At 43.7% G+C, this 21,028-nt stretch overlaps 4 protein-coding genes across 4 annotated transcripts; 2 read left to right on the top strand and 2 right to left on the bottom strand.

Moving 5' to 3' along the window:
* Positions 1 to 74: 74 nt before the first annotated feature.
* PHALS_03719 (uncharacterized protein) lies at positions 75 to 280 on the top strand (the record flags this gene model as incomplete). Its single annotated transcript, XM_024717982.1, has 2 exons — positions 75 to 149; positions 176 to 280. 2 exons carry the CDS (start codon positions 75 to 77, stop codon positions 278 to 280), a joined length of 180 nt encoding a protein of 59 aa, XP_024583426.1.
* A 940-nt stretch (positions 281 to 1,220) lies between these two features.
* On the bottom strand, positions 1,221 to 1,525 carry PHALS_03718 (uncharacterized protein; the record flags this gene model as incomplete). The annotated part of the gene is made up of 3 exons (XM_024717981.1): positions 1,221 to 1,340; positions 1,401 to 1,439; positions 1,502 to 1,525. 3 exons carry the CDS (start codon positions 1,523 to 1,525, stop codon positions 1,221 to 1,223), a joined length of 183 nt encoding a protein of 60 aa, XP_024583425.1.
* Positions 1,526 to 5,639: 4,114 nt separating this feature from the next.
* PHALS_03717 (uncharacterized protein) lies at positions 5,640 to 6,100 on the bottom strand (the record flags this gene model as incomplete). Its single annotated transcript, XM_024717980.1, has 2 exons — positions 5,640 to 5,859; positions 5,904 to 6,100. The coding sequence occupies 2 exons, from the start codon at positions 6,098 to 6,100 to the stop codon at positions 5,640 to 5,642; spliced, it is 417 nt and encodes a 138-aa protein (XP_024583424.1).
* An 8,908-nt stretch (positions 6,101 to 15,008) lies between these two features.
* Positions 15,009 to 15,235, top strand: PHALS_03716 (uncharacterized protein; the record flags this gene model as incomplete). The annotated part of the gene is made up of 2 exons (XM_024717978.1): positions 15,009 to 15,131; positions 15,200 to 15,235. The coding sequence occupies 2 exons, from the start codon at positions 15,009 to 15,011 to the stop codon at positions 15,233 to 15,235; spliced, it is 159 nt and encodes a 52-aa protein (XP_024583423.1).
* Positions 15,236 to 21,028: the final 5,793 nt, after the last annotated feature.

The raw sequence follows: 21,028 nt of genomic DNA, 5'->3' as shown, positions 1-21,028 counted from the left end.
CGAATATTTGTTTGCGACGTGTATCAAATGCGTAGTATGGTTTGTCAACCACTTATTTGTGAGTACAAGCTTCAATGAACCGTGAGAAAAAGCCGAACTCTTTCAATGATACGTCACCCTCTTCTCGTGCATGGGATCATAGCAGTAACGTGATGAAGTTGATTTTGCGAAGAAGGGTGATGGGGCTCCGTTAAAAGGGTGTTGGGGCTCCGTTAAGGTACATCGATGGGACACGCCTCACTCAATGGAGTGTATGGGGCTTTATATTGTGAAATATTAAAAAATCAATGTAAGCTAGACCAGATCGATATGCGCAGCGGGGCTGCCGTAACTCTTTGCGTAGAAATAGCTAAGCTTAGGTCACCGACCTCACGTTCTATACAAGAACCAGTTCGAGTGTAGTGGATCGCAATCCGCTACATCCAAGAAAACTTAAAAACTTAGCCTAGGTAAAGACGCTCTTTCTTCCAAAATTGAAACTGTATTCGGGCCGCCAATATCTAAAACCTTAGGTTTTCTCATCTATATAGTAGAACCTAATTAGTATGCATTATTACTGGCAGTCTTGCCACGTAGTGGCTTCGTGTTACGGTGTAGCCACACCATGGTGTGATTACACCGACTTGTGTAATCGACACCTATGTACCGTCGCACCATGCGTGACCCGCCCTTTCATACAAGGGTACGCGTAACCCCATTACAATATGCCAACGATACTTTGAGATAATCTAAAAGCAATGCTTACTCATATACCGCCCGTCTGTCACACAAATAACACTCGAAAGTGGGCAGCTCGCAATTGGAGAACACCGTCGACCACAATGCCTGTGAGATCCTGCAGCGGGCTGCCGTAGTTTTGCGCTTGAGGAAGCGTCTTTAGGTCACCGACATTTCCTTCTAAACAAGAACCAAGTACTAGTGCAGTGGATCGCAATCCGCTGCCTTTAAAGTACTAAAGCCCTACCAAGGCAAACGAACTCTTCTGTTCAAAATCGAAACTGATTTTTATTCATATTTTTATCCTAATGTTAAAAGTTTAGATTTTCCTAAATACTAAATATATAGTAAAATCATAATACATCCATAAGTACTGGCTACCTAGCCCCGTACCGTATTCTTGTTTGGGTGTGTGGTCCCATCGCATGATGGGACTGCACAACTCGTGCGACACACACCCTTGTTATTAGGGTTCGTGTAACCCCGTTACAGATTCACTCAGACTACAAACCAAGCCCCCGAGTGCAAAGCACCTGGCCTCTAAGCGATACCTTTGTGCTCTTTCTTACCAAGGCGAAGAAGGGGGCTTGATGTGGGGGTGACGCGAAAAGAGTAACTTTTGTCTACACTAACCGAGATAAGGTGGGTGCAAGCGATATTATGTGGGCCTGTGAAAGACGAACCTGGGGCGTAACACCAAGACATGGTTGTGTATTCTTTATCTAAACTTTGGATATGGCAAAGTTGCGAGTCTGCTCCGCTTGAAACAACGCGACGATCATACACGTAAGAATTTGTCAACCTTCATTAAGAATTGGAGTTTCTTAGGTCGCACCACGGTCGTTGTGTCTGAGACCAAAAGATCCAGGAGAAAAATTCAGCATCGATAAAGCTGGTTCTCAACCTTGCTAGATTATAGGCGGATATAGAATGGGCTGTTCTAATTAGCGGGGGTGTCAACTGTATGTGAGTCACTCTAGTTTTGCGGACGCCCCTTTCTTTTCACTAAAGGACTTTTTTGACACTATGCGTCTAACATTGGCGAGTCAGTGAATGCTGTCAATCCTCTGAACGCAACAAGTCAACCTTTTCAGACATTATTGAAAAGGTCCCCTGGGAACTTTCTTTCATGTTAACGAAAGATAAAATGATTTTTTTCCGAATTTATTTGTAAAAGGCTATCATCGAAATAATTACCGATTTTTCGAAACAACGTACTCTTTATCGTGGAGAGCAAACAACAGGGCTTATATCGTCGACTACGAAGAGAGAATCTGCTCATGCCTTCTGATCAAGCTAATATGTGTTTCTTGCCTACTTCCCATCATGCCATTTGTGATATTTGGTTAGTGTGGATGACTGTATCGACCCTTGCTTTTCAATGAAAATGTATTGAGATGGACAAGTTTTGTACCTTTATGTGAGCAAAAAAATCAATCATTCTAGAGCTGCTTCGCCACATGGTAAACGAAGATGGAGAAGTTTCGAGAAAAAGCGCATAGGATATAAACTGATCCAGCTTCAGGTTGCCTCGCGCATTGCTCCAATTGTGGTGGCTCGGGCCACTATTACTCATTGTTTGATGAGTATAGATTATGGCCTAGGTCTGTGTGGCAGACAGCAAGTGGTTTGTGAAGATTTGCGTGGCAATTCAATAAGTAGGAAAAAGTATGGAAGCATGTAAGTCGCTTTCTTTTTCAATTATATGTCACCGTTGAGTTAAGAGCAAAGCTAGTAGTCTTTAATCTGGTAGGCTTTGGGTTTCGCTCATGGATGAAGCTTTCAAGCTCTTCTCCTGCGAGTGAGTTAATGCGGACATGCAATGTCAAATCTACTTCTGTGCATTCTGCACGGCATGACGTTGCATGTGGTAGTGCTTGCCGTCAAATTGACTACCGTGACTTGGAAAAAATGTACATTCGGTGAGGATATGGTCACTAATTGTAGTCGGCATAACAAGGCATGCTTAACAGACTTCAGTTTTAAGCCAGTCCAGAGACGATAGCACAATTCGATACCCAGAAAATGGAAGCAGTAATCGCTTGTATGATGGCGTCCCGTAGTTATCATAATGCCCTTTCGAAATACCTTCACAAACGCCTTAACCAGTCAGCCGTGGGAACATTCACAGTAAGATTGCCGAAGCTAAGCGTCAGCACTTTGAGATCAGGTACGGGTTATCCGTTTATCCCTCTTTGGGCAAGAGATATCACGATGGACATCAAATGAGCCCTGTCCCAGGTGGGGCTTCTGTGCGTAGTGATATCAACTACAAACAGGGGGAGCTAAGGACATAAATGAGTTTTGACTTACGGTGTCTGTTTAACCCCGATATGGAGAGTGTTGAAGTGGCAGATGTCTCGAATGCTTGCACCGCTTAGCAATACATATTGTGTGGGATCACACTTTATTTTCACTCATCAAGTGAGGCGAGTAGTAGCGATTTCTGTCCGTAAATGAATTAACTAGAGCAACAGCAGACCTTCCTCTGAAAACATTACACTACCATTTCCATTCTGGGTACTCAAACTGGTGTGCCCGATCCAAAGCCCCCTGCGTATGCTTTACCTCTTTTGAGGAAGTTGTACGGTACATTGAGTGCAAAGTACAGCTTTTTGTCGTGAGTGTCGGCCGGAGTGCAAAAGGTGTAGGCTTTATAAGCGCCAGAAACGATGGATGTCAGCCAGGCCACGGAAAAGAAACTTTTCGCTTACCAACCACATTTATGATACTTGTTAAACTTGCGTCTGTGTCACTTCCGAGCAGTTCGACCACCCGTGTCCCCCACTTATCCTGAGTGGAATAAAACAAATCATCTAGCTCCCACACCAGGTTGACCGACGAACCTCTTGCGGGAACGTGTCGTGTCATTGTAGTTACAAGGCGACCTACTGTGGGAAACCGAATTCTTTTATATTCCGTTGAGGTTGAGGTCAATATATTTCAGCTCCAAATGGGGCGACACTTGCTTAGAGATCTCAGCCCACGGTTGTAAGTACCAACCCTAGTATCCCGATTCTTCTGAAGCCGTTTGAAGCTTCAGTAGAGACTCAAGTCTCGTGCAATTATGTGCGACGCGCGACTGTCGAAACAGTAGACGGCACGTGGAGACATTAAAGATGACAAATTCGGATTCAATCTTCGTACGTATTTGGAAGGGACCATTGTCGAAGTTTTTTCTAGCTATTCTTTGCAAAATTGAAAGTATCAAAAACATAAAGCTCTGCTCAAATCTGGACCTAATTTGCGATATGATCTTACTAGATGTATGGTGGGGCTGGAACACCATAATCGATGGATAGGCCGGAAGAGAAAATTATCAGGGGTCATGCAGTTCTGTCCTAGTATATGTTTGCGATTCGTGATCCCAATATATAAAAAAGCGCTTTTAACTCAGCTCTCGATAGCGTTGGTGCAGCATATTGGGTAAGTCCGAATCTAATAGCAGCGATGTTGCAACGTGCTTTGATCCATGCTTGAAAGCACCTAGAAGCGGTGGTTAGCGCAGATATTCCAATTGAACAAAGTTAGCGATGACGTGTTGCAGCCTCTAGATCATATCCCTGATTAAATACAAATGATGGCAATTCTTTGCGGCTGTGAAAGTATATCTTTGATAAGATAAAAAGTTACAGCTAGAATCTGGTGTTTCTTAAAATTCGCCCCCGTGATATAGAAAAGAGTGGCTGTATGTTGTGGCCTTAACAGTTTGATTCCGTGAAAATGAGTCAGAGCCGTTCATTGGCGTGGTTTTAGTAAGTCGTGAGTGATGTGCCAGGCACTTCACTCACGACTTACTGACAATATTAGTGGTGGTGCATCGTTAGCGGTACTAAGTTACAAATACCATATGATCAAATACTATGCGAAGCAGTGCAGCTTCACGAGTTCGAGACAAAGAGTTGAGTCCCTCGGAAATGAAGTGACTGGTGTCCTAGAAAATGCAAGTCTTGCCTCAGTTACCAGAAGAAAGCTTTTCTCGAGCCTAAAATGGATGTGTGCAGTAAGTCGCGAGTCAGTGAAATCACCGGGTTGGTTCAATCAGAGCCAGAGGGGATGTGGTCTCAGCAAACTTCAAAATGAACTATTATTAAGTAACAAAAAGCTGTGTGTGAGGTGTGGGATGGCTGCCTAAAAGGAACTTACGAGTCCCGTTTCACAATTTCACGACGTGGTGACAACAACTTGGTCTGATTTTCGAACTGGAAATTTTGTCAAGGGATTGACCAGTTGTAAGAAGCAAAAAAACATCACATGACAATGGCTCTCGCCCAGGGAGCACTGTGTCGTCATAGACATTTCTTTTCGCGCGAAGCACGAAGTTGGCTTAGTGATAGATTAAATTTAGTTTTTGCGTCGAATTGGGTATGCCTGTAGTATTATAGTATGCTAAATACAGCCATCATTTTGGCGCAAACGCAAGGTTTTAGTAGTAGTAGTTGATAAACGCTAACAGAGACACTTACTTTGGTAGACACTCCGTGTTCTATACCCTAAGCAATAAACATGCCGCAAGGGCTTTTAGTGCGCGACGTAAAAGTGTTTGGTGATGTAGATATTTGGTGCCTATACAAAAACTGATTGAACGGTATGTATGTCCATATCTGTGTAGACCTGGGATATTGTATTTGGACATTTACTTAAACACTAGCGAACTGTATGCACATGAACAGATTAGTCGCCAACTCAGTCAAGTATATCACTTTTGTGCTGCGTAATTGAGAAGCCTTCAATCCAAAGAAGAGGCTTGGCCTGGTCAACTAATTATGTCGATACTTTACGGCCCCTCACCGTTTCGAAAAAAAGAATGTTTCGTGGTGCTGGGGTACCGTTGAAGAGTCCAACCGTCACGGTTTTGAAAGAAAGCCGATTCGGCCACTTTTTTGATTATCTAAAAGAAAATTGTACTCAGGTTCATATTTTTATTCAATTAGTTTTGAATTGCTATAGATCTCCGAAATTGATTTTTGTCTTTTTACTCGTTTCAAAAGACCTTTTTGTTTCGGAAGAGGTTCTTGTTTCGGAAGAGGTTCTTGTTTCGGAAGAGGTTCTTGTTTCGGAAGAGGTTCTTTCCATCTCTTTTTCAGAGGAAGGCTGTCAGTTGGGATCACATCTAGGATTCTCTCTTTTGGAAGAGTGATACTGCTCCATATCTTATTAACATCGAATGAATTCGGGGAAATTACCTGTGACAGTTTTCGTGTGCGACCGATGCAAGTTTATCGCGCTCTTCATCAACAGGAACGAAGTCGCGTTCGCGAAGACTTCGGGATTTTGACGGCGTGGCCGAAACATCACGCGACTCGACAACAAAGTTGTAAGGTTGCTGAAGATCAGGATGATTGACTTCTGCTGCTTCGCGTCGACTGACTGTGACAAGCATTTGCAATTGCGACGACGATTAAGCGGTACATTGAGGGAGCTGATCGGACGGAGAGAGAAAGTTTGTGTTTGAGTGAAAATTTTAAACTGAGAGCTCTACACACTGCGGTAGTCCTAACCAGCTATTTTCCAATCTTTCTTGAAGCCCCTTTCTACATCAGATCGTAAAACAGCCGGTGCTCCTGATGAACACTGACTTTTCTAGTGGATACAATTCGAGATTACAAACTTTCTACTATGCTTGTTTACTAGTAGTAGAAAGAATTTGATTTTCTGTGTTTAATAATCAGCATTACGACAACTGCGCTAATTCCAAACGTTTTGTCTTGCTGGAAGCTTGGCCTTCCTTCCACAATGCAGATCCCAGTAGCCACCACGTAAGTGAAATAGCCGTTTCATCGAGCCGAATATTCGAAACCTGCTCTCCGCCACATGAAAATTTTAACTATTAAATACAGTTCAAGTACCGCTGCAACGAAATCGAGAAGTTTTGATAGATGCGCACTAGCAGTCTCTAGATCTAGTATTTAATCTGTTGCAATGGTCTAAATCGCGTGTACATACCTCTGCTCGGGTGAAGAAACACAGCGATACACCTCACACATGAGATTCCCTCGTTCGGACTCAAATTGGACGCAAAAGTAGAAGGGAATATGTTAAAATTTTCACACCCATGTCGCCAGAGGATGATCACAAAATGACTTTATACTTGCTTCGTGTATAAATCTTGCAAAGAAACACATGTACTGTAGCCAGAGAGCTTCTAAGTTCTTCTCAACCTCTACATTAAATTCCATATGGAAGTAATTTGCTGGCTCAGTCATTTCATCATACTTTTAACAGCATGTCATGTATAAGATATACTTGAATCAAAGCTTGTTTAGTGTACTCATAACGATACGAGATCGGGTGGTTTGAAAGATGATGAGAGGGTGAGAAATCTGTTTAATCGCACAATTGTTAATATTTCAAAGGTTAATGTGTAAGCAAGTCGCAACGTTCAGTCTTCCAGCTAGTCTTAATGTTTAATCTTTGCACACAATCGATGGTGCTAGTGTCCATCTAGCCTATCCCGCAAAGAGCTATCTATATCTACCATCTGACCTGTTGGTGCACATTTTATGTGGTCAAGCCAGACAGCAATGACGCAAAGAGGCACGTCGAATCTTATGATGCATACAGACCTTACGTTCAAAGGCAGATGGAGAAACGCAGCCTGAGTCCTATATTTCGTGTAGACATGTGACAAGGATGAGTTGTCTTAACGAGCTGACAGAACAGATTACTTCGCACGAAAGTGCACGATGTGCAGATAGGATGGGGGATATCAAGAGAGGAATGGTCCTTAAGACAAAACAGGCTGCAAAGAAGTAGAATAATGAATGAGTGTGGAAGGATTGGTAAGATGGAAAGCGAATGCAGGTTGCTTTAAAGAAAGCCACGCATCTGCGAGCATATGCATTCAGGCAAGTCACATATTGCTGGTAAGGGTCAAAGCAAAGATGATGTCGTGTTTTCTGCTTTAAGTCTACAATCTTGAAAGATGGTTATCGTCAGCCGTCAGTATGTAAAATCTCACTTGTGTATTAGATACAATCACCTTCCTTTTGCTAATACGATGAATTTGACGAGGTGTTGATGGGAGAAGCCCGAAAAGCTCAAGCCTTTTGCCAAAAACGTCTCACCAAGGGCGATATGATTCCACAAACAATGAGATAGGTCGAAGCCTGACGAAAATATGCACGAAGGAAGCACACTGTGCTAACTCACGATCGCTTTTGAGTGCCAGAATTATGTAATAGAGTTCGGATAAGCCCATTCTTGTAAGCATAGAAATTTTGCTATTGTAGAATTATGATACACATTAACAGAATATAATTAATGCGCTACTTAATGTGCACACAAGTGCAACGTTAAAGATATAATCAAGTGTGTACGTTTACGTAGCACTAGTGTGAATTTGTAAATTTAGGAGCAAGTTTGAAATCATGTGTGCCTGAGCATTAGTACCGGAATATCGTTATATATGAAGATTTCAATCGAATGTACGCTGGAAAAGAGAGTATTCTTTTAAGATCGTGTGTATTTAGCGTTCTTTCAAGAAGCATTGATTCAATATATATAATCTAACAGCGTTGGCTTTCTGTAAGACTATCAGTTCTGCTCCTGCTAAAAGCACACAAACCCATCTCTGTGCGTTCTGTTAGCGCGGACATTAAGAGTCAATTCTTCACCTTCCTCTGAGCAAAGTTCACAGCAACCCCGTTGCATTTGGAAACACTTCAAATTAATCCTACGACTGAGTTATGGAAAAGACTGTATCTTCAGCGAGAATACGCATGATTTGACGTAATGCTTGGCTTCAGGGCAAGCAGGCCAGCTCAAACTGTTTTTGTATATCTTGGGTCCCGGATGGGGCTCACGAAATTGACGGCCAAAGGGCCGGAAGCGGCTATTGCTCACCTGGGAAAGCTGATCAGCCTTGACAATTTGCTGTTGAGGCACGTCCAGAGCAGACCCAACACTTTGAGGTTGCTTATATTAAGCGTGCAAGCTATTGAGAGCGTAGAAAGGGTCTGGAGGAGGGGAGTATCACGAATCCAGCCTTGCTTTAAAAGGGGCCGCAGTGCGTCGTGTTTACGATTTCTAAACTAGCAGCCATGCACGAGAACGGATAGAAACGTGCAATATCTCGGTCAAAGAGGCGCTCTCAACGTTTGGCGATCTATAACGACAGATGTTGTGGGTGCCTGCGCCACCTAACAAGACGTATCGGGTGCGTTAGAGCTCTTGTCTTTCCGTCAAGAGAGCAAAGTACTGGCGAAAATGTCAATATTTCAGAATTCCAGTTGCCATAGTGTCCTCTCCCGGTGGCAGTAGTGACTCCCATCAAGTGAAGGATTTTTGAATGGTGCGGTGGTACGGACTGCAGCGAGGCTGCCGTAACTCTTCGCTTAGAGGAAGCTAAGCTTAGGTCACCGACCTTAAGTTTTTTACAAGAACCAGTACAAGTGTAGAGGATTGCAACCCGCTAACTCCAAGAGTACTTAAAACCTCAACCAAGATAAAGACGCCTCTTCGTTCAACAATGGTACTGTACTTCATTGTTCTAGCTGCGGCAGAACCGCCAAAATCTAAAACCGTAGATTTTCCTCATAAAATAGCCATACCTAATTGATATAGTAGGACCTAGTTGTCATGCATAACTACTGGCAGTCCCGCCACGGAGTGGCTTCTTGTTTCGGTGTAGCCATACAATTGAGTGGATACATCGACTTATGAAATCCACACTTCGTACGACCACACAATCTTGTGTGACCCAACCTTTTATACAAGGGTACGTGTAACCCCGTTACATAGACACCTTCCACGTATTTAATGCGGGGGTCAAATCCCGTACCATGTGGTCCATGGAGTGTTGGGATGTAAGGTATACTATGGCGTCAGAGTGATGGACCTCAGCCATGTTGAGAAGTCAACGAAAAAGATTTTGGTTGATAGAATTGCGCCATTTTACACAGCTGAAATATTTGTAGTAGCACAAGACATCAACTCCTTGCATATCCCATTCGCTCTCGGCTGATAAGCTCGAGGATTTGGTCTCCCATGCAGGAGCACGACGAGACCCTCACAAGCGCACGGCGAAAACCTCACAAGAAAACGTAAGTTTCAATAGAAGTAAGACAACCATATATAAAGAAATAAGCTCTATTGTATCTCATGGACGTGGTAGTCAAGCGGACCCATTCATAGAAGAGGGGAAAACGCAGCCCATGGTTATTATGATTCACGAATATTGCGCAATTATGCATGATGCGCGACTGTCGAATACAGTCGGAGGACAAATGCGGATACGATATCATGCGTCTCGTGACTGGGACACAAATTAAAGTGTAGAGGATAATAGATCTTGTTTGAGATACGATCTATGGCGTGGCTAGAATTTGTGGGACATAGGTCAAGTCGAAGTCGAAAAAGTACATTGCAACATACTTCACTCCTGGTGGATCATTGTCAAGTCATGAGCTTACCTAAACTAGGAACAGACACACTTTGGGAGCAGACACGAAGCTGCAATAGATCCATGAAAGACATGGATTTAATCGCAGCTGATAACAACTGTATTGTTTGATGCCTTGATAAGAGCTCGATTGGCAGAAATGGTAGTAAGTAGCGGTATTAGGACAAGACGGTAAGGAACAATTGTATATCGCCTTCCCCAGAGTGTATTTTTGTTGACAAGAAACACCGACTGCATGTCGAGAATTCAAAGTGCATATCTAGCGAAACGGTAACGAGCCGCTGTGAATTGGTGTATCCTATGCTTGGTGGAGAGTGAAAAAGATCAGGTGTCGTAATCTCTTGTTCCAGTGCCAGTGGCTTTGAGAAGCAACTATTAATCACGATCGAAGGGATAGGTCCTAAAGACACGATTATTTTTATCATTCTTGTCACCATGCAACAGTATTGCTGAGCCCACCGTGGGACTCCACGGGTAAGCGGCAGAAAAGTTGATTTACTCGTGAATGGAGTGCTCGAGGTATTCCTAGCGATTGTAAATCTCCCCTCAATTTCCCCGGCAAAATCTGCCTTCGAGATGAAGAACTAATCCCTGAGGTACCTGTTCAAGGAGATCCAGACAGTGAGATTACCTAATTTGGATGCATTAGTTCTGGAGGAGACGCGGACTTCATCACACATGATGGGGTCAATCGCAGAGCATTGAGTACGAGTTGTGAAACAGGGGTCTCCAGGAATCCTAAATATCATTTCTACTCTTATTGAAGGGATATCGCGACATGGGGACATATACCACACGTGTTACACTTGCATAGGGTAGTGCATCATTTGTTCCCGAAATCAAGTATCGTGTCACACAGAAATGGCCCTTAGTAAGGGGACACTTAGTGACAAGTGTGATGTCACTAGCACTACTTCCGTATAAAGCACAAAGTGAGTTTGGTAAAAAAAATCAATCCCAGCCGACGTTCTGTTCAGAATGATTAACTGCAAGTTGCCATGCTTATCAATAGCTATATACAGCAATAATTCCAGCGCAAACGCCGATCCTTTCGCAGGATATGCTGTATGACAGCATAATCAGCTGCTCTTTAATCAGTGCCCTTGGCTTCCCTGCTGCTCACAATTTAGTGCTGATGCGAGACAGCAAAAATCTCTTACCGAGGCGAGGTTCTAAACTGGGGATGGCAATGATACAAAAATGCAACAGCGTTAATCAAACGTCTGGTGACACATCTGTTTAGTCTACATCGCGGAAATGCACAATTTTGTTCCGACAATATAATAACCTTTAGTCGTATATAGCACGGGAAGACAAATGTGAGTTCATATTGAATCTAATGAGCGATGCTCAAGCGTATGCGCTTGGATGATCTTTCCTCCAAAATTGACAATAATTTTTGGCGTCCAGAAACCTTTTATGTACTGCTATATCGATAAGCAGAGCTTGCGGTATAATCTGCAAAGGTCAAGGCCATTGTAAATCGGCTACTGCGATTGTTCCAAAATGTTTCGAGGGAGTGTCGTGTCCAGACTAGCAAGTTGCACAAGAACACTGCAAACTATGCCGTATGGTACGACCCCTAACTAATAATTTTTAAACCAATGTTAGTTAGTGTTGGGTGCGACGGAAAATGCGACTCTTAGGCAACATCGTATTTGCTTCAATTTTGCTTTCAAAAAAGGATAGGCCATTCCACGTCGTATCTGATACATCAGCCTATGTTATAGGCCGCGCTTTTCTTCAAGCCCGTTTCAATGAGCAAGATTGCGTGGTAGCGTTTAAATATCACCGTCTGAAAGCTGTAGAGAACGTTAACGAGTTCACGACAAATAAAATGCTTACAGTGTAGTATTTATCTGTCAACTTCAAAGTGCACTCGCTTGGTTTTATGCCATTGGTGTTATAGTCAAACCATGCGTCGTTGCGCTCAGTGAGGTCGCCATCACACTTCTCGTCCAAAATGGAGAGGCGTTGATTCGTCATTGCCGATTGTAACTTTGTGGTCAGGATTAGCTGGGCCAGCTTGAAAATGTCGCCAATGTGCTTTTGCGCCATCCCGACCATGATTTATCGCATGTCACAATAATGACGTCGTCAATTTGTAAGACGTCACGCACGTTGTTTTGCGGAAGAATTTGAAAAATGATTAGTTTAGAAATTCAGATGTTGTTTATCCAAGCGCATTATGCCTTATCACGAGGCTTGCTGTATCACAGCACTGACTTACATGACACTCTGGCTGAAATGATACCGCACGATCAGGACTTCCGGTACAAAATACTGTTCAAGGTGCATTATACCACTTGGGGTGGCCACCTTGCAAGGGTACAAGCATAGTGCTCGGCGAGAGATAGGTATTGGTAGCCCAGCATACAAAAGTAGATTAAAATATATGTGCGCATGTGTGGAACATCTCAACAAGTTATAAACTGACCGCAATCGGAGGCTCCATTTGATAAACTGCGGGTTCTGACAGAGCACTGGTAGTACGCCAGTACGAGAACTCTAGTATCTCAAATAGATGCGTCCAGTAATGCCGATATTGTGTAATTTGTGGACTGTCTACGAAAAAAATGTTATCTCGCTGCTGCCAGCAATAATACGACCGGTAAAAACACAGCTAAGCTGTTCCTCGACAAAATTAATTCGCGAGCATGGCTTGCCGGTAGCCATCGTGTCGGATAGGTATATGTGTTTTACAGCAAAGATTTGGTAAATATTATTCAAGAGGGTCGGGATCAGATTGACTATGTAAACCGCAATCGCGGTAAAGGAGATCATTGAAGCTGTAAACATCTGTTTTGGGCCAATTAGACTATGTGTGACCCCGCTTCAACGGATCGATCACGGTTGTAGCCAAAGAGGTTTTAGCTATATTTGATTATCTTACAAGGAATGCAAACACACCTTGCAAATAACGTAGGCTCGCTACAGCCATAACTTGAACCGCTCTAATCTGCCAATACAATTAATGCGATATACGACATGATTACTGGGCCAAAAACGCAGAGGTCTCGGTAGTGTGACAGTGCGCCACATCTCGGTGTTAGTAGCACGTGCATTTTTAATTACATCTTCATGCACGACAGTTGAAGCAATGGTACACACAAAGTTGACGACCAGAACAAGCGCAGGGAAATACCACGTGTTACCTGATAAGTTGTGAGCCAATACACATGGCTTTCAGTTGAAGCTTAACTCAAGCTCGGCACAAAGCCCACCGCAAATGCCTCACAAAATTAGTAAGAGCTCGGTGGCATGTCAAACGTTATAAATATAACTTATAAACTTATGCAAAAAACGTACAAAAACGCAAATTCCTTTCGCCACGGTTGAATTGTGAGTTATACTAGTCCGATGGTGTGGCTGTTGCGGTAGCTTGCCAGAGCGCCTTATAATACGAAATCAGTGTCAAAACTAAAATATTTACTAGCAAGCTCTACATTTTTAACTTAAGTTGTTTATGATTTTATCATAAGACCTGCGGCCTACCCGGGTCGGGTTGAGGCTCAATGAAGAAAACCTTTTCTGGCGCCAAGTTTCTGAAAATTGGCCGCCAAATTTGCTGTCACCGCAAAAAGCAAAACGTTTGACAGACATCTACGTTTAAAACAACTGAATTGGCTCCTGGGTATACTCGTCAGTAGAACTTGTGTTTTAGCTGTGCAACCCGTGGTCGACGTGAATACTTGGACTGGCTGCAAGATATTTCGTCTTTGGTTTGCTTTAACAAAGACACAGAGAGTATGTTCTTGCGCTCCCACCAGAAGCAGGATCGAACACCTCCAACAAAACCAGGTGGTTAATATATTGGCTATTTTAAAAGTGCATGTATCTAAAAATAATGCTTCTTGGTTTAAATTGTAAACAAATGGGCTCAAATTCTCCGCAATGATATTGTTTGTGATTTCTGATCCATTCTTTTCATACTCCATCATCTTCATATATTCCAATTTTCCGGTATCTATAAATATTCACAATAACGCCAAAGTTTATTGTAATTTTGCATTATCTTCTGAATTTTACGGACTCATCTTCTTGACTATCATCAAAATCCACGTTTTTAATCAAGACGATAAACGCTTCATCTAGAGCTCCTGAGTCTCCATCCCGCCCTGTCAATAGGGTGAGAGAAATGGACTAGGTAGCTTAAATCTCTTTAACCATCTATGTGAGTATACTAAAGTAGACCAGCAAGCACACTCAAAACGTGTATCTGCTCTACCAACCCACAACCACATGGTGTGTGGGCTGGAGTCCCCACTGACCAAAAAAGCACCTTGGTAGTATGGGGGCACGTAACCGTTCTCAAAAGGGCGGATAGATATCAGCATCACGTTAGAGAAATCTTAATCCTAAAATGTGAGTTCCAGTAGCTTAGAATCTCTAAAGCCATCTATCTGGAGATGGCTAGCAAGAACATGTCTGGTCTGGCCCCAGGCACCTTGAGCTAACTTCGATCATTATTTCGTTGAGAACGGACCTCAATACAGAATAAAGACCTTCGGCAAGCCATGTTAGCAAGATATTTTTTCAACTTGGCCAAAAATTAGTCTATTACAGCATTGTTGACAGTAGTAAGCTGCTAGGATCATAATGCTGGTATTTCTAGGCGCGTACTTCTAAAGACCAAAGCTTTTATGTTATTGTGGTCGGCTAGTATTTTGATGGAATCGACAGGCTGATCGATGGCTTCGGCGCATGCAGCGAGAACTTTGTCTGTTGACGTAGTTGCATACGTGCACGTCAGAGACTACCCGTTTGTAGACGCTGATCCAGTACTTTTGGGGGGGGGTATCTCTCTTTCCCAATTGCCATACTATGTACCTCGAAAACTATTTATCTCATCAAAAGGTACAATCTCTCGTTGCGCGTTGAGCTGGCCATGCCAATAGACACTATTAAAGCGGTGAATGCCCTCGAAATACACCTCGTGATCCAAGCTTCAACGGTGCAGCACATGAGGCATCTGAATCGATTGCTATACGTCACCATCGTGACAAGTTTTGTATGCTGCGGTGCCGAGGACTGCTTCTATTCTAAACGATCAAAGCGGTTTAATTCCTCAGTCTTCAGGACATTTATGATATGGGTCGCAATCAGAATAACTAGGTCTTGACATCAATCAGGGCGGTCCGTCCTTGCTCACAGCTGAATTCGCAACACACAACGCTAATTAATAAAGATTTTATGCGATTAATTAATTGATATGTAGTCACGCTCCAATTAAGTAGCTAAGAGTACTGGTACACAATTCTCTTCCTCTGCTCCACATACATGCCTCGACACAGGCTGAGAATCAACCCAAATGAACTAATGCCTCAAATGAAGAGACAGTAAAATTACCGTGATGGTAGCGATAGAACAGAGAAGAAGTCAAGCTCATCACCGATCAATGAAAAGTCCGCAAGTTAGAAATTTGAGTATACAGTGTATCGGCCATTATTGAGGACTTTTCAATTCTTCTGGCCTCCATAAAAGCCAGACACGATGGTGACAAGGAACCCGCCGCGGGTGCTGCTCAGAAAAATGACCTGAATCCCTGAACAAAGTACTGCAACACACGTAAGGGAATATAGATACTTCTTTGTTAATAAAAGATAAAAATCCTCACTCCACACTGATTTTCTGTGCCTGAAATGCTACAAGTAGGCCAAAATTATGCGTGCATTCAGTGTGCAATTTGCAGCTACCACTTTGGCGCGAAAGGAGGTAGTAAAGCTGCAGAACATTATCGTCGGTGCACCTCGTACAGTGCTATCGACTTGATCGGCGAGCATTACCAACTGCTGATGAGAATAGTTATATCTCGAATGCACTCCGAGAAATACGCTCTAGGAGCAATTGAGTATTAGCAGAAGTAGCCCAATTCACCTGCCACATATGGCCGATTGCTGATTTAGCTCATCGGACCTCATTGTAGACCTATTCAGACAAAAGATTTCGTCAATTGTCGTGCAGAGCTTCGGTTTTCAGATGATTTTCTTTATTTACTACTTGCAAATTGCTCCCGAATATATGCGCTTAATTAAGCTTCAAATCAATAAAATGTGGATATTTGGTGTGCTTATTGAAACGCATGATTTTGAGGCAGGTCAAGGTCAACGTAGAATAACATTCCAAAGCGATTTATGCAGGGAATTGGTCCGCCCGACTATTAGCACAAGTATAGTGCAAACGATACCCTCATTGCAAGGCCCCCACCTAGATTTTTAAAAAGAATGTCAAATGGTAGTAGGATGCTAAAGAAGAGATTGCAGCTCTGGCTGTTAAAAAAGCTCCTGGTCGACACCAATTCTAAACCTTTGGATCCGGATCAACGACTTTTCGATGCCTGCGACGCTTCAACTATTACTCACTCTGCGCTTTGTTTCAAGCTGATGACATTGAACATGAACTTATGATTGCTCTGAATAATGCCAGCTTAAATCGACGGACTGAGAACTACCTAGTTTCTAACGAAAATAAATTTTATGTAGCAGGATTCTGTCAAGTTTAGGTTACACATGCGCCGCTCTCGAAGTCATTTATAATCTGTGCAGATTATGTCTCATTTCGCACAGATGCGTTGTCGCCACACTCCGTGCTAGAACCCCACCACCAGATCAGCCACATGCCTGTTAAAGGTACACTTTTGAGATATTGTATAGAAGTATTCGGTCAAATGACGTTCAGATATTTGTCCTCAGATTAAGTATGGGCTCGAGTCACAATGGGAACGTTGCGCATCGACGGTGCGATATGTGCGGCGTGCGTTCAAATGCAAATATCGTACAACTTTGAATTTACAAGCAAGGAGAATTAAGGTCGGATGTCGCATTATCTCCAGCTTTCAAAAGCGCATTTACACCATAATTTTATTCAAGAAATAGTGTATTACAGCAAGCACAGCGTACGAATGTGCTTCATTATTGAAGACATATAATTAAACTTTGTCTAACGCGCGCGATAATTCTGCGAGTTTTTGTTCATTTGCAGCCCTTGCCATATGCTTCGTCATTCTGGTCATCCTGCCGGTTCTGACAGAGGGTTGATCTGACGAAAGAAGATGCGCATAATTATAGATCGATTAAGTATAGCGTCAATAACATCGTTACCCTTGCTAGCTAATCTTAACTGTGGCTGTCGCCGAAATGACTTGCCTGCTGCAGCTGTATTGGATCAAAATCAGCACTTTATAACAAACCTTTGCAAACTGTTTCAAGGCATTTGGCACCAGATACACATATCCACAGCAGGTAATTCAAAGTTTGATAGCCAGACAAAATGCGGCAATCGCGCAGTCGCTCCCAATTTGTCAAATCTAGGTTCAAAATCACTGTGCGCGCCCTTGCAGACTATATATCATCACTGATAAATAACTCGGACTCGCCTAATTGACACCGTCAGTGCTGTTGGAGAAAGGTTGCGAAACTGTCTCAATTGTTCTTAACAGTTCGGCTAGCTCTCGTAGCTCATTTAGTTATTTCATATCGGAGAGGTGTCATGTCATGCACCGAGTGCGCGAAGCTATGGTTTTGAGTGGCGAAAACAACATATAGTTGCTAAAGGTAGATGTAAAACGCATGAATTCGATATGAGTGATACGGCCATAGTATACACTAGCTACTCGACTACACATGCAAATCTTTGACCTTTAAGACTAAGTTGAGACCTGCTTCTATAGATTTCGTATCTGGAGTGGGGCTAAGTTCCAATCGTAGCTGGAATGTGGCTGAGTTATAATCATATGTGCTTCGAGAAAAGATGTGTTTATTTTGCCTGTCTCTATCTATAGCCGCGAAGGCGTGAAGCTTATTACTCGAGACTAGTCAATGTCTTAATTTTCGTTAAAATTGAGCTACCAATTGATAAACAGAAAATGACATTTTAGCTATTATAATTGCCTTGAGAGTATCTATCTGATCGCGTAGCTCCAAAAGTGCCAGATAAATCTTCATTTTCACACTGAGTGCGCATTGAGACGCTTTAAAAGTGTCTACGCGCCACCATAACTCTTGAAATATCGTGTAAGTTAGCCGCGCTGGTTTTTTTAATGATCACGATGAACCCCACTTTCATGTGGAACGCATTGTGAAACGGAACTTATATAGTGGTATCCTTACTACCATGGGATGGGGAAGGGCTACCCTTACCCAGCGAAATCATTGGTGGTAGATTCGGATTCCATTCCAATAAGATTGCTTTGGCAACGTTGAGATCTATGTATTAACACCCTCTCTGCCTCTAACTCATCGTAGAAAGGGGTAGAGTAGGGTGTCGAAACTTGATTACCACTACTGCGTGAGGCCCGACCAAGTTGAAAAAATGATTTTTGGTCAGTAGCGTACGAGGAACATTGGTATTAGCATGACTGAATTGATACGAAGTGATGGCGAGGGCGAGTGTCCACTAAACATTGGAGTCAAAGGTCGTATTTTGTAAAGTCAAATCTCACGTAAGTAGTACGAGGTTTGTTTTTCTCATTGACGACCTCAATGCTATCCCGCTATAGCGATACTATCTTCAATGTGAATAAACAGACCTCGGACTATTTACCTGGTTCCAAGGCTATCATGACGTCGGCCAAAGTGGTCTCACCTTTCTTTTCGACTTCACCAGCAATGCGCTTGTATATGCATTTCGATGTGATATACCTTATTGTAAGCGTATAAGATACGCTACTTGCCGTTAGGCTTCCGCACAAAAAATGTGGGAATCGAACAGGGAGATATGCTCTCACGCACCATTTCTGCGTCGTGCTTTGTATGGGAGAGAACGTTAATGGCGTCACACTGCTCCTTGGTCAGGGGCCATTGGCGTGTTACGCAGTCTTTGAAACCCGGAATCCGGTCGATCTCTTCATACACATCTCGATCCGGAGGTAGGACCAACGGCGGGTCTTTGGATACGACGTCATGAAATCCCTTAAAGAAAAGATAGTACGGATCCGAGTAATTCTTCAGGATTGAAAATCCACTTCGTGTGTTTTGCACCCAATTGGTGTCCTCCAGGTCAGCCTAATTCAGTAGTAACGACGAGTTAATTTCTTCGTTCGGTTGTATAATGACCACTACGGCTAAATCGCCTGCTTTCAAGGCTTTGCCGTTTGAGGGAGATTTCGCCCAGCTCGAGAAGTTCATCCACCGCAGGAATAGCCTTGAGGATGACGTCGCCGTCTTCCTTTCCCGTCACTCCGTTGATGAGGGTGTATAACTGAACGGTATCGTCTACAGTCGATACACCCAGGGACGACGCCCAGCGTGTTATTTATAACATACGGCGTCGCCGACGCCTCTCCGTCGAAATTGTACGTCTCGGCGAGAATAGTGGGGACACGCACTCAGCGTCGTTCAGTGATAACCCCACTTCCTGCTCCATCGAAGCCCTGATGTTATTAACAACATTCAACAAAGAGCTGCTAGCTCCGCAATCTTTGTATAGTGGATATCCCATCTGAAGGGCTTTGCTTAAGATGCCTCAACCTCGTCCGACCATGCCACTCTAAGCATGCAGCAATTGCTTCGAAACGTGAGTAGTGATCAGTGAATTACGTGCTATCCCACATGCATCACCGGGGCCTCAACGTTGATGCATCAGCCCTTGGCCGGCTATTGCATGCAGCGACTGATCGAATGCTTGAGCAGCACTCAGTGGATTACGTGACACTCCACGTTCAGCCCGCGAGCCATGCTCGGGACTTCTGTCCAACACACCTTCGGTGTTTGGCAACTCGGATACTCCGATCTCCAGCGCGTTGACCGCCCCGGTCCAGTACCCGCGACAATAGCGTTTTTTTCTTTATGGCAGAGGTGGATTTATGATTTACTAAAGGTCCACCAAGAGTCATACGCGTGGCGCCCAAGGTCTTCGACCTCCAATCGATCCATGGCATATGGTGTTCCGATCATGCCATACCAAGGATGAGGTAATACCTTGAGTCTAAGTCTAAGACTAAACAGCTTCCCACGCTGTCAAAATCAAGAACCTGCCACCGAGGCTCACAGGGACCCTCGGCACCGTGACACATGTCCCCGTCGCAAAGCGAAAAACCCGTCACCCAACCGCGCTTTAGTATCTCAGTAAACAGCAGAATTCCTTCCATCTTGGCGCGTCGAGCATAATTGTTCGATGCCTAGGAGGCAATCAGAATATCCCATGGCTTCTCAAAGCCCTTCAAGGTCGCTTCCACGACCAGCAAGCACGGCTCGCATACACGTTCCGTCTTCAAAATCACGGAGCTCTTCGGGGCTGTGCCCTGCTGACCTCTCTCTACCTCATTGAGGGTCAACAGAACTCAGTTTTTCTCCAGTAGGCGCGCCAAGTTTCATCGAACCGGCGTCCCGCTTGTAACCAGTCCGGTTTTTCCAGGGAAACGAGAAATTCCGTGCCTACTGAAATTTCTCGTTTCCCTGGGGAAAACCAGACTGGTTACACGCCTACTGAAATTTCTCGTTTCCCTGGGAAAAACCAGACTGGTTACACGCCTACTGAACTTTCTCGTTTCCCTGGGAAAAACCAGACTGGTTACAAGCGGGACGCCGGTTCGATGAAACTTGACGCGCCTTGTGCAGGGGGCAACCAGTCCAAAGGATGGGTGTCTCCACAGCCAACACACCGTCGGGTGTTTAAGCGCTGCTCCGCAGCTCGAAGCTCTCCCTCCTCTTTCCCAGCATAGCTGAGATCCATTAACTCAGACCCACTTGACGAGCTCTGAAAGTGTGCATTCCAACCAAGTCGCGTCAACTTAAAATTGAATTCGGCATTCAATGCCACATTCCTACTTTTTAAAAAAAAGATGGATGCACACGGGTGAGTTCGGAGGCCCTCCATAATGACGGTCACTGTGACCTCCTCGGGTCTGCCATACCGGCAATGCGAGTTCGCAACTCTTGGACAAAGTCCACCAATTCCTTGTTACCCTGT

The sequence above is a fragment of the Plasmopara halstedii genome (assembly GCF_900000015.1).
Source record: "Plasmopara halstedii genome assembly, contig: Scaffold_2386, whole genome shotgun sequence".
In the NCBI taxonomy this organism is placed as follows: domain Eukaryota; phylum Oomycota; class Peronosporomycetes; order Peronosporales; family Peronosporaceae; genus Plasmopara; species Plasmopara halstedii.
This window is presented reverse-complemented; position numbering and strand designations above follow the sequence as displayed.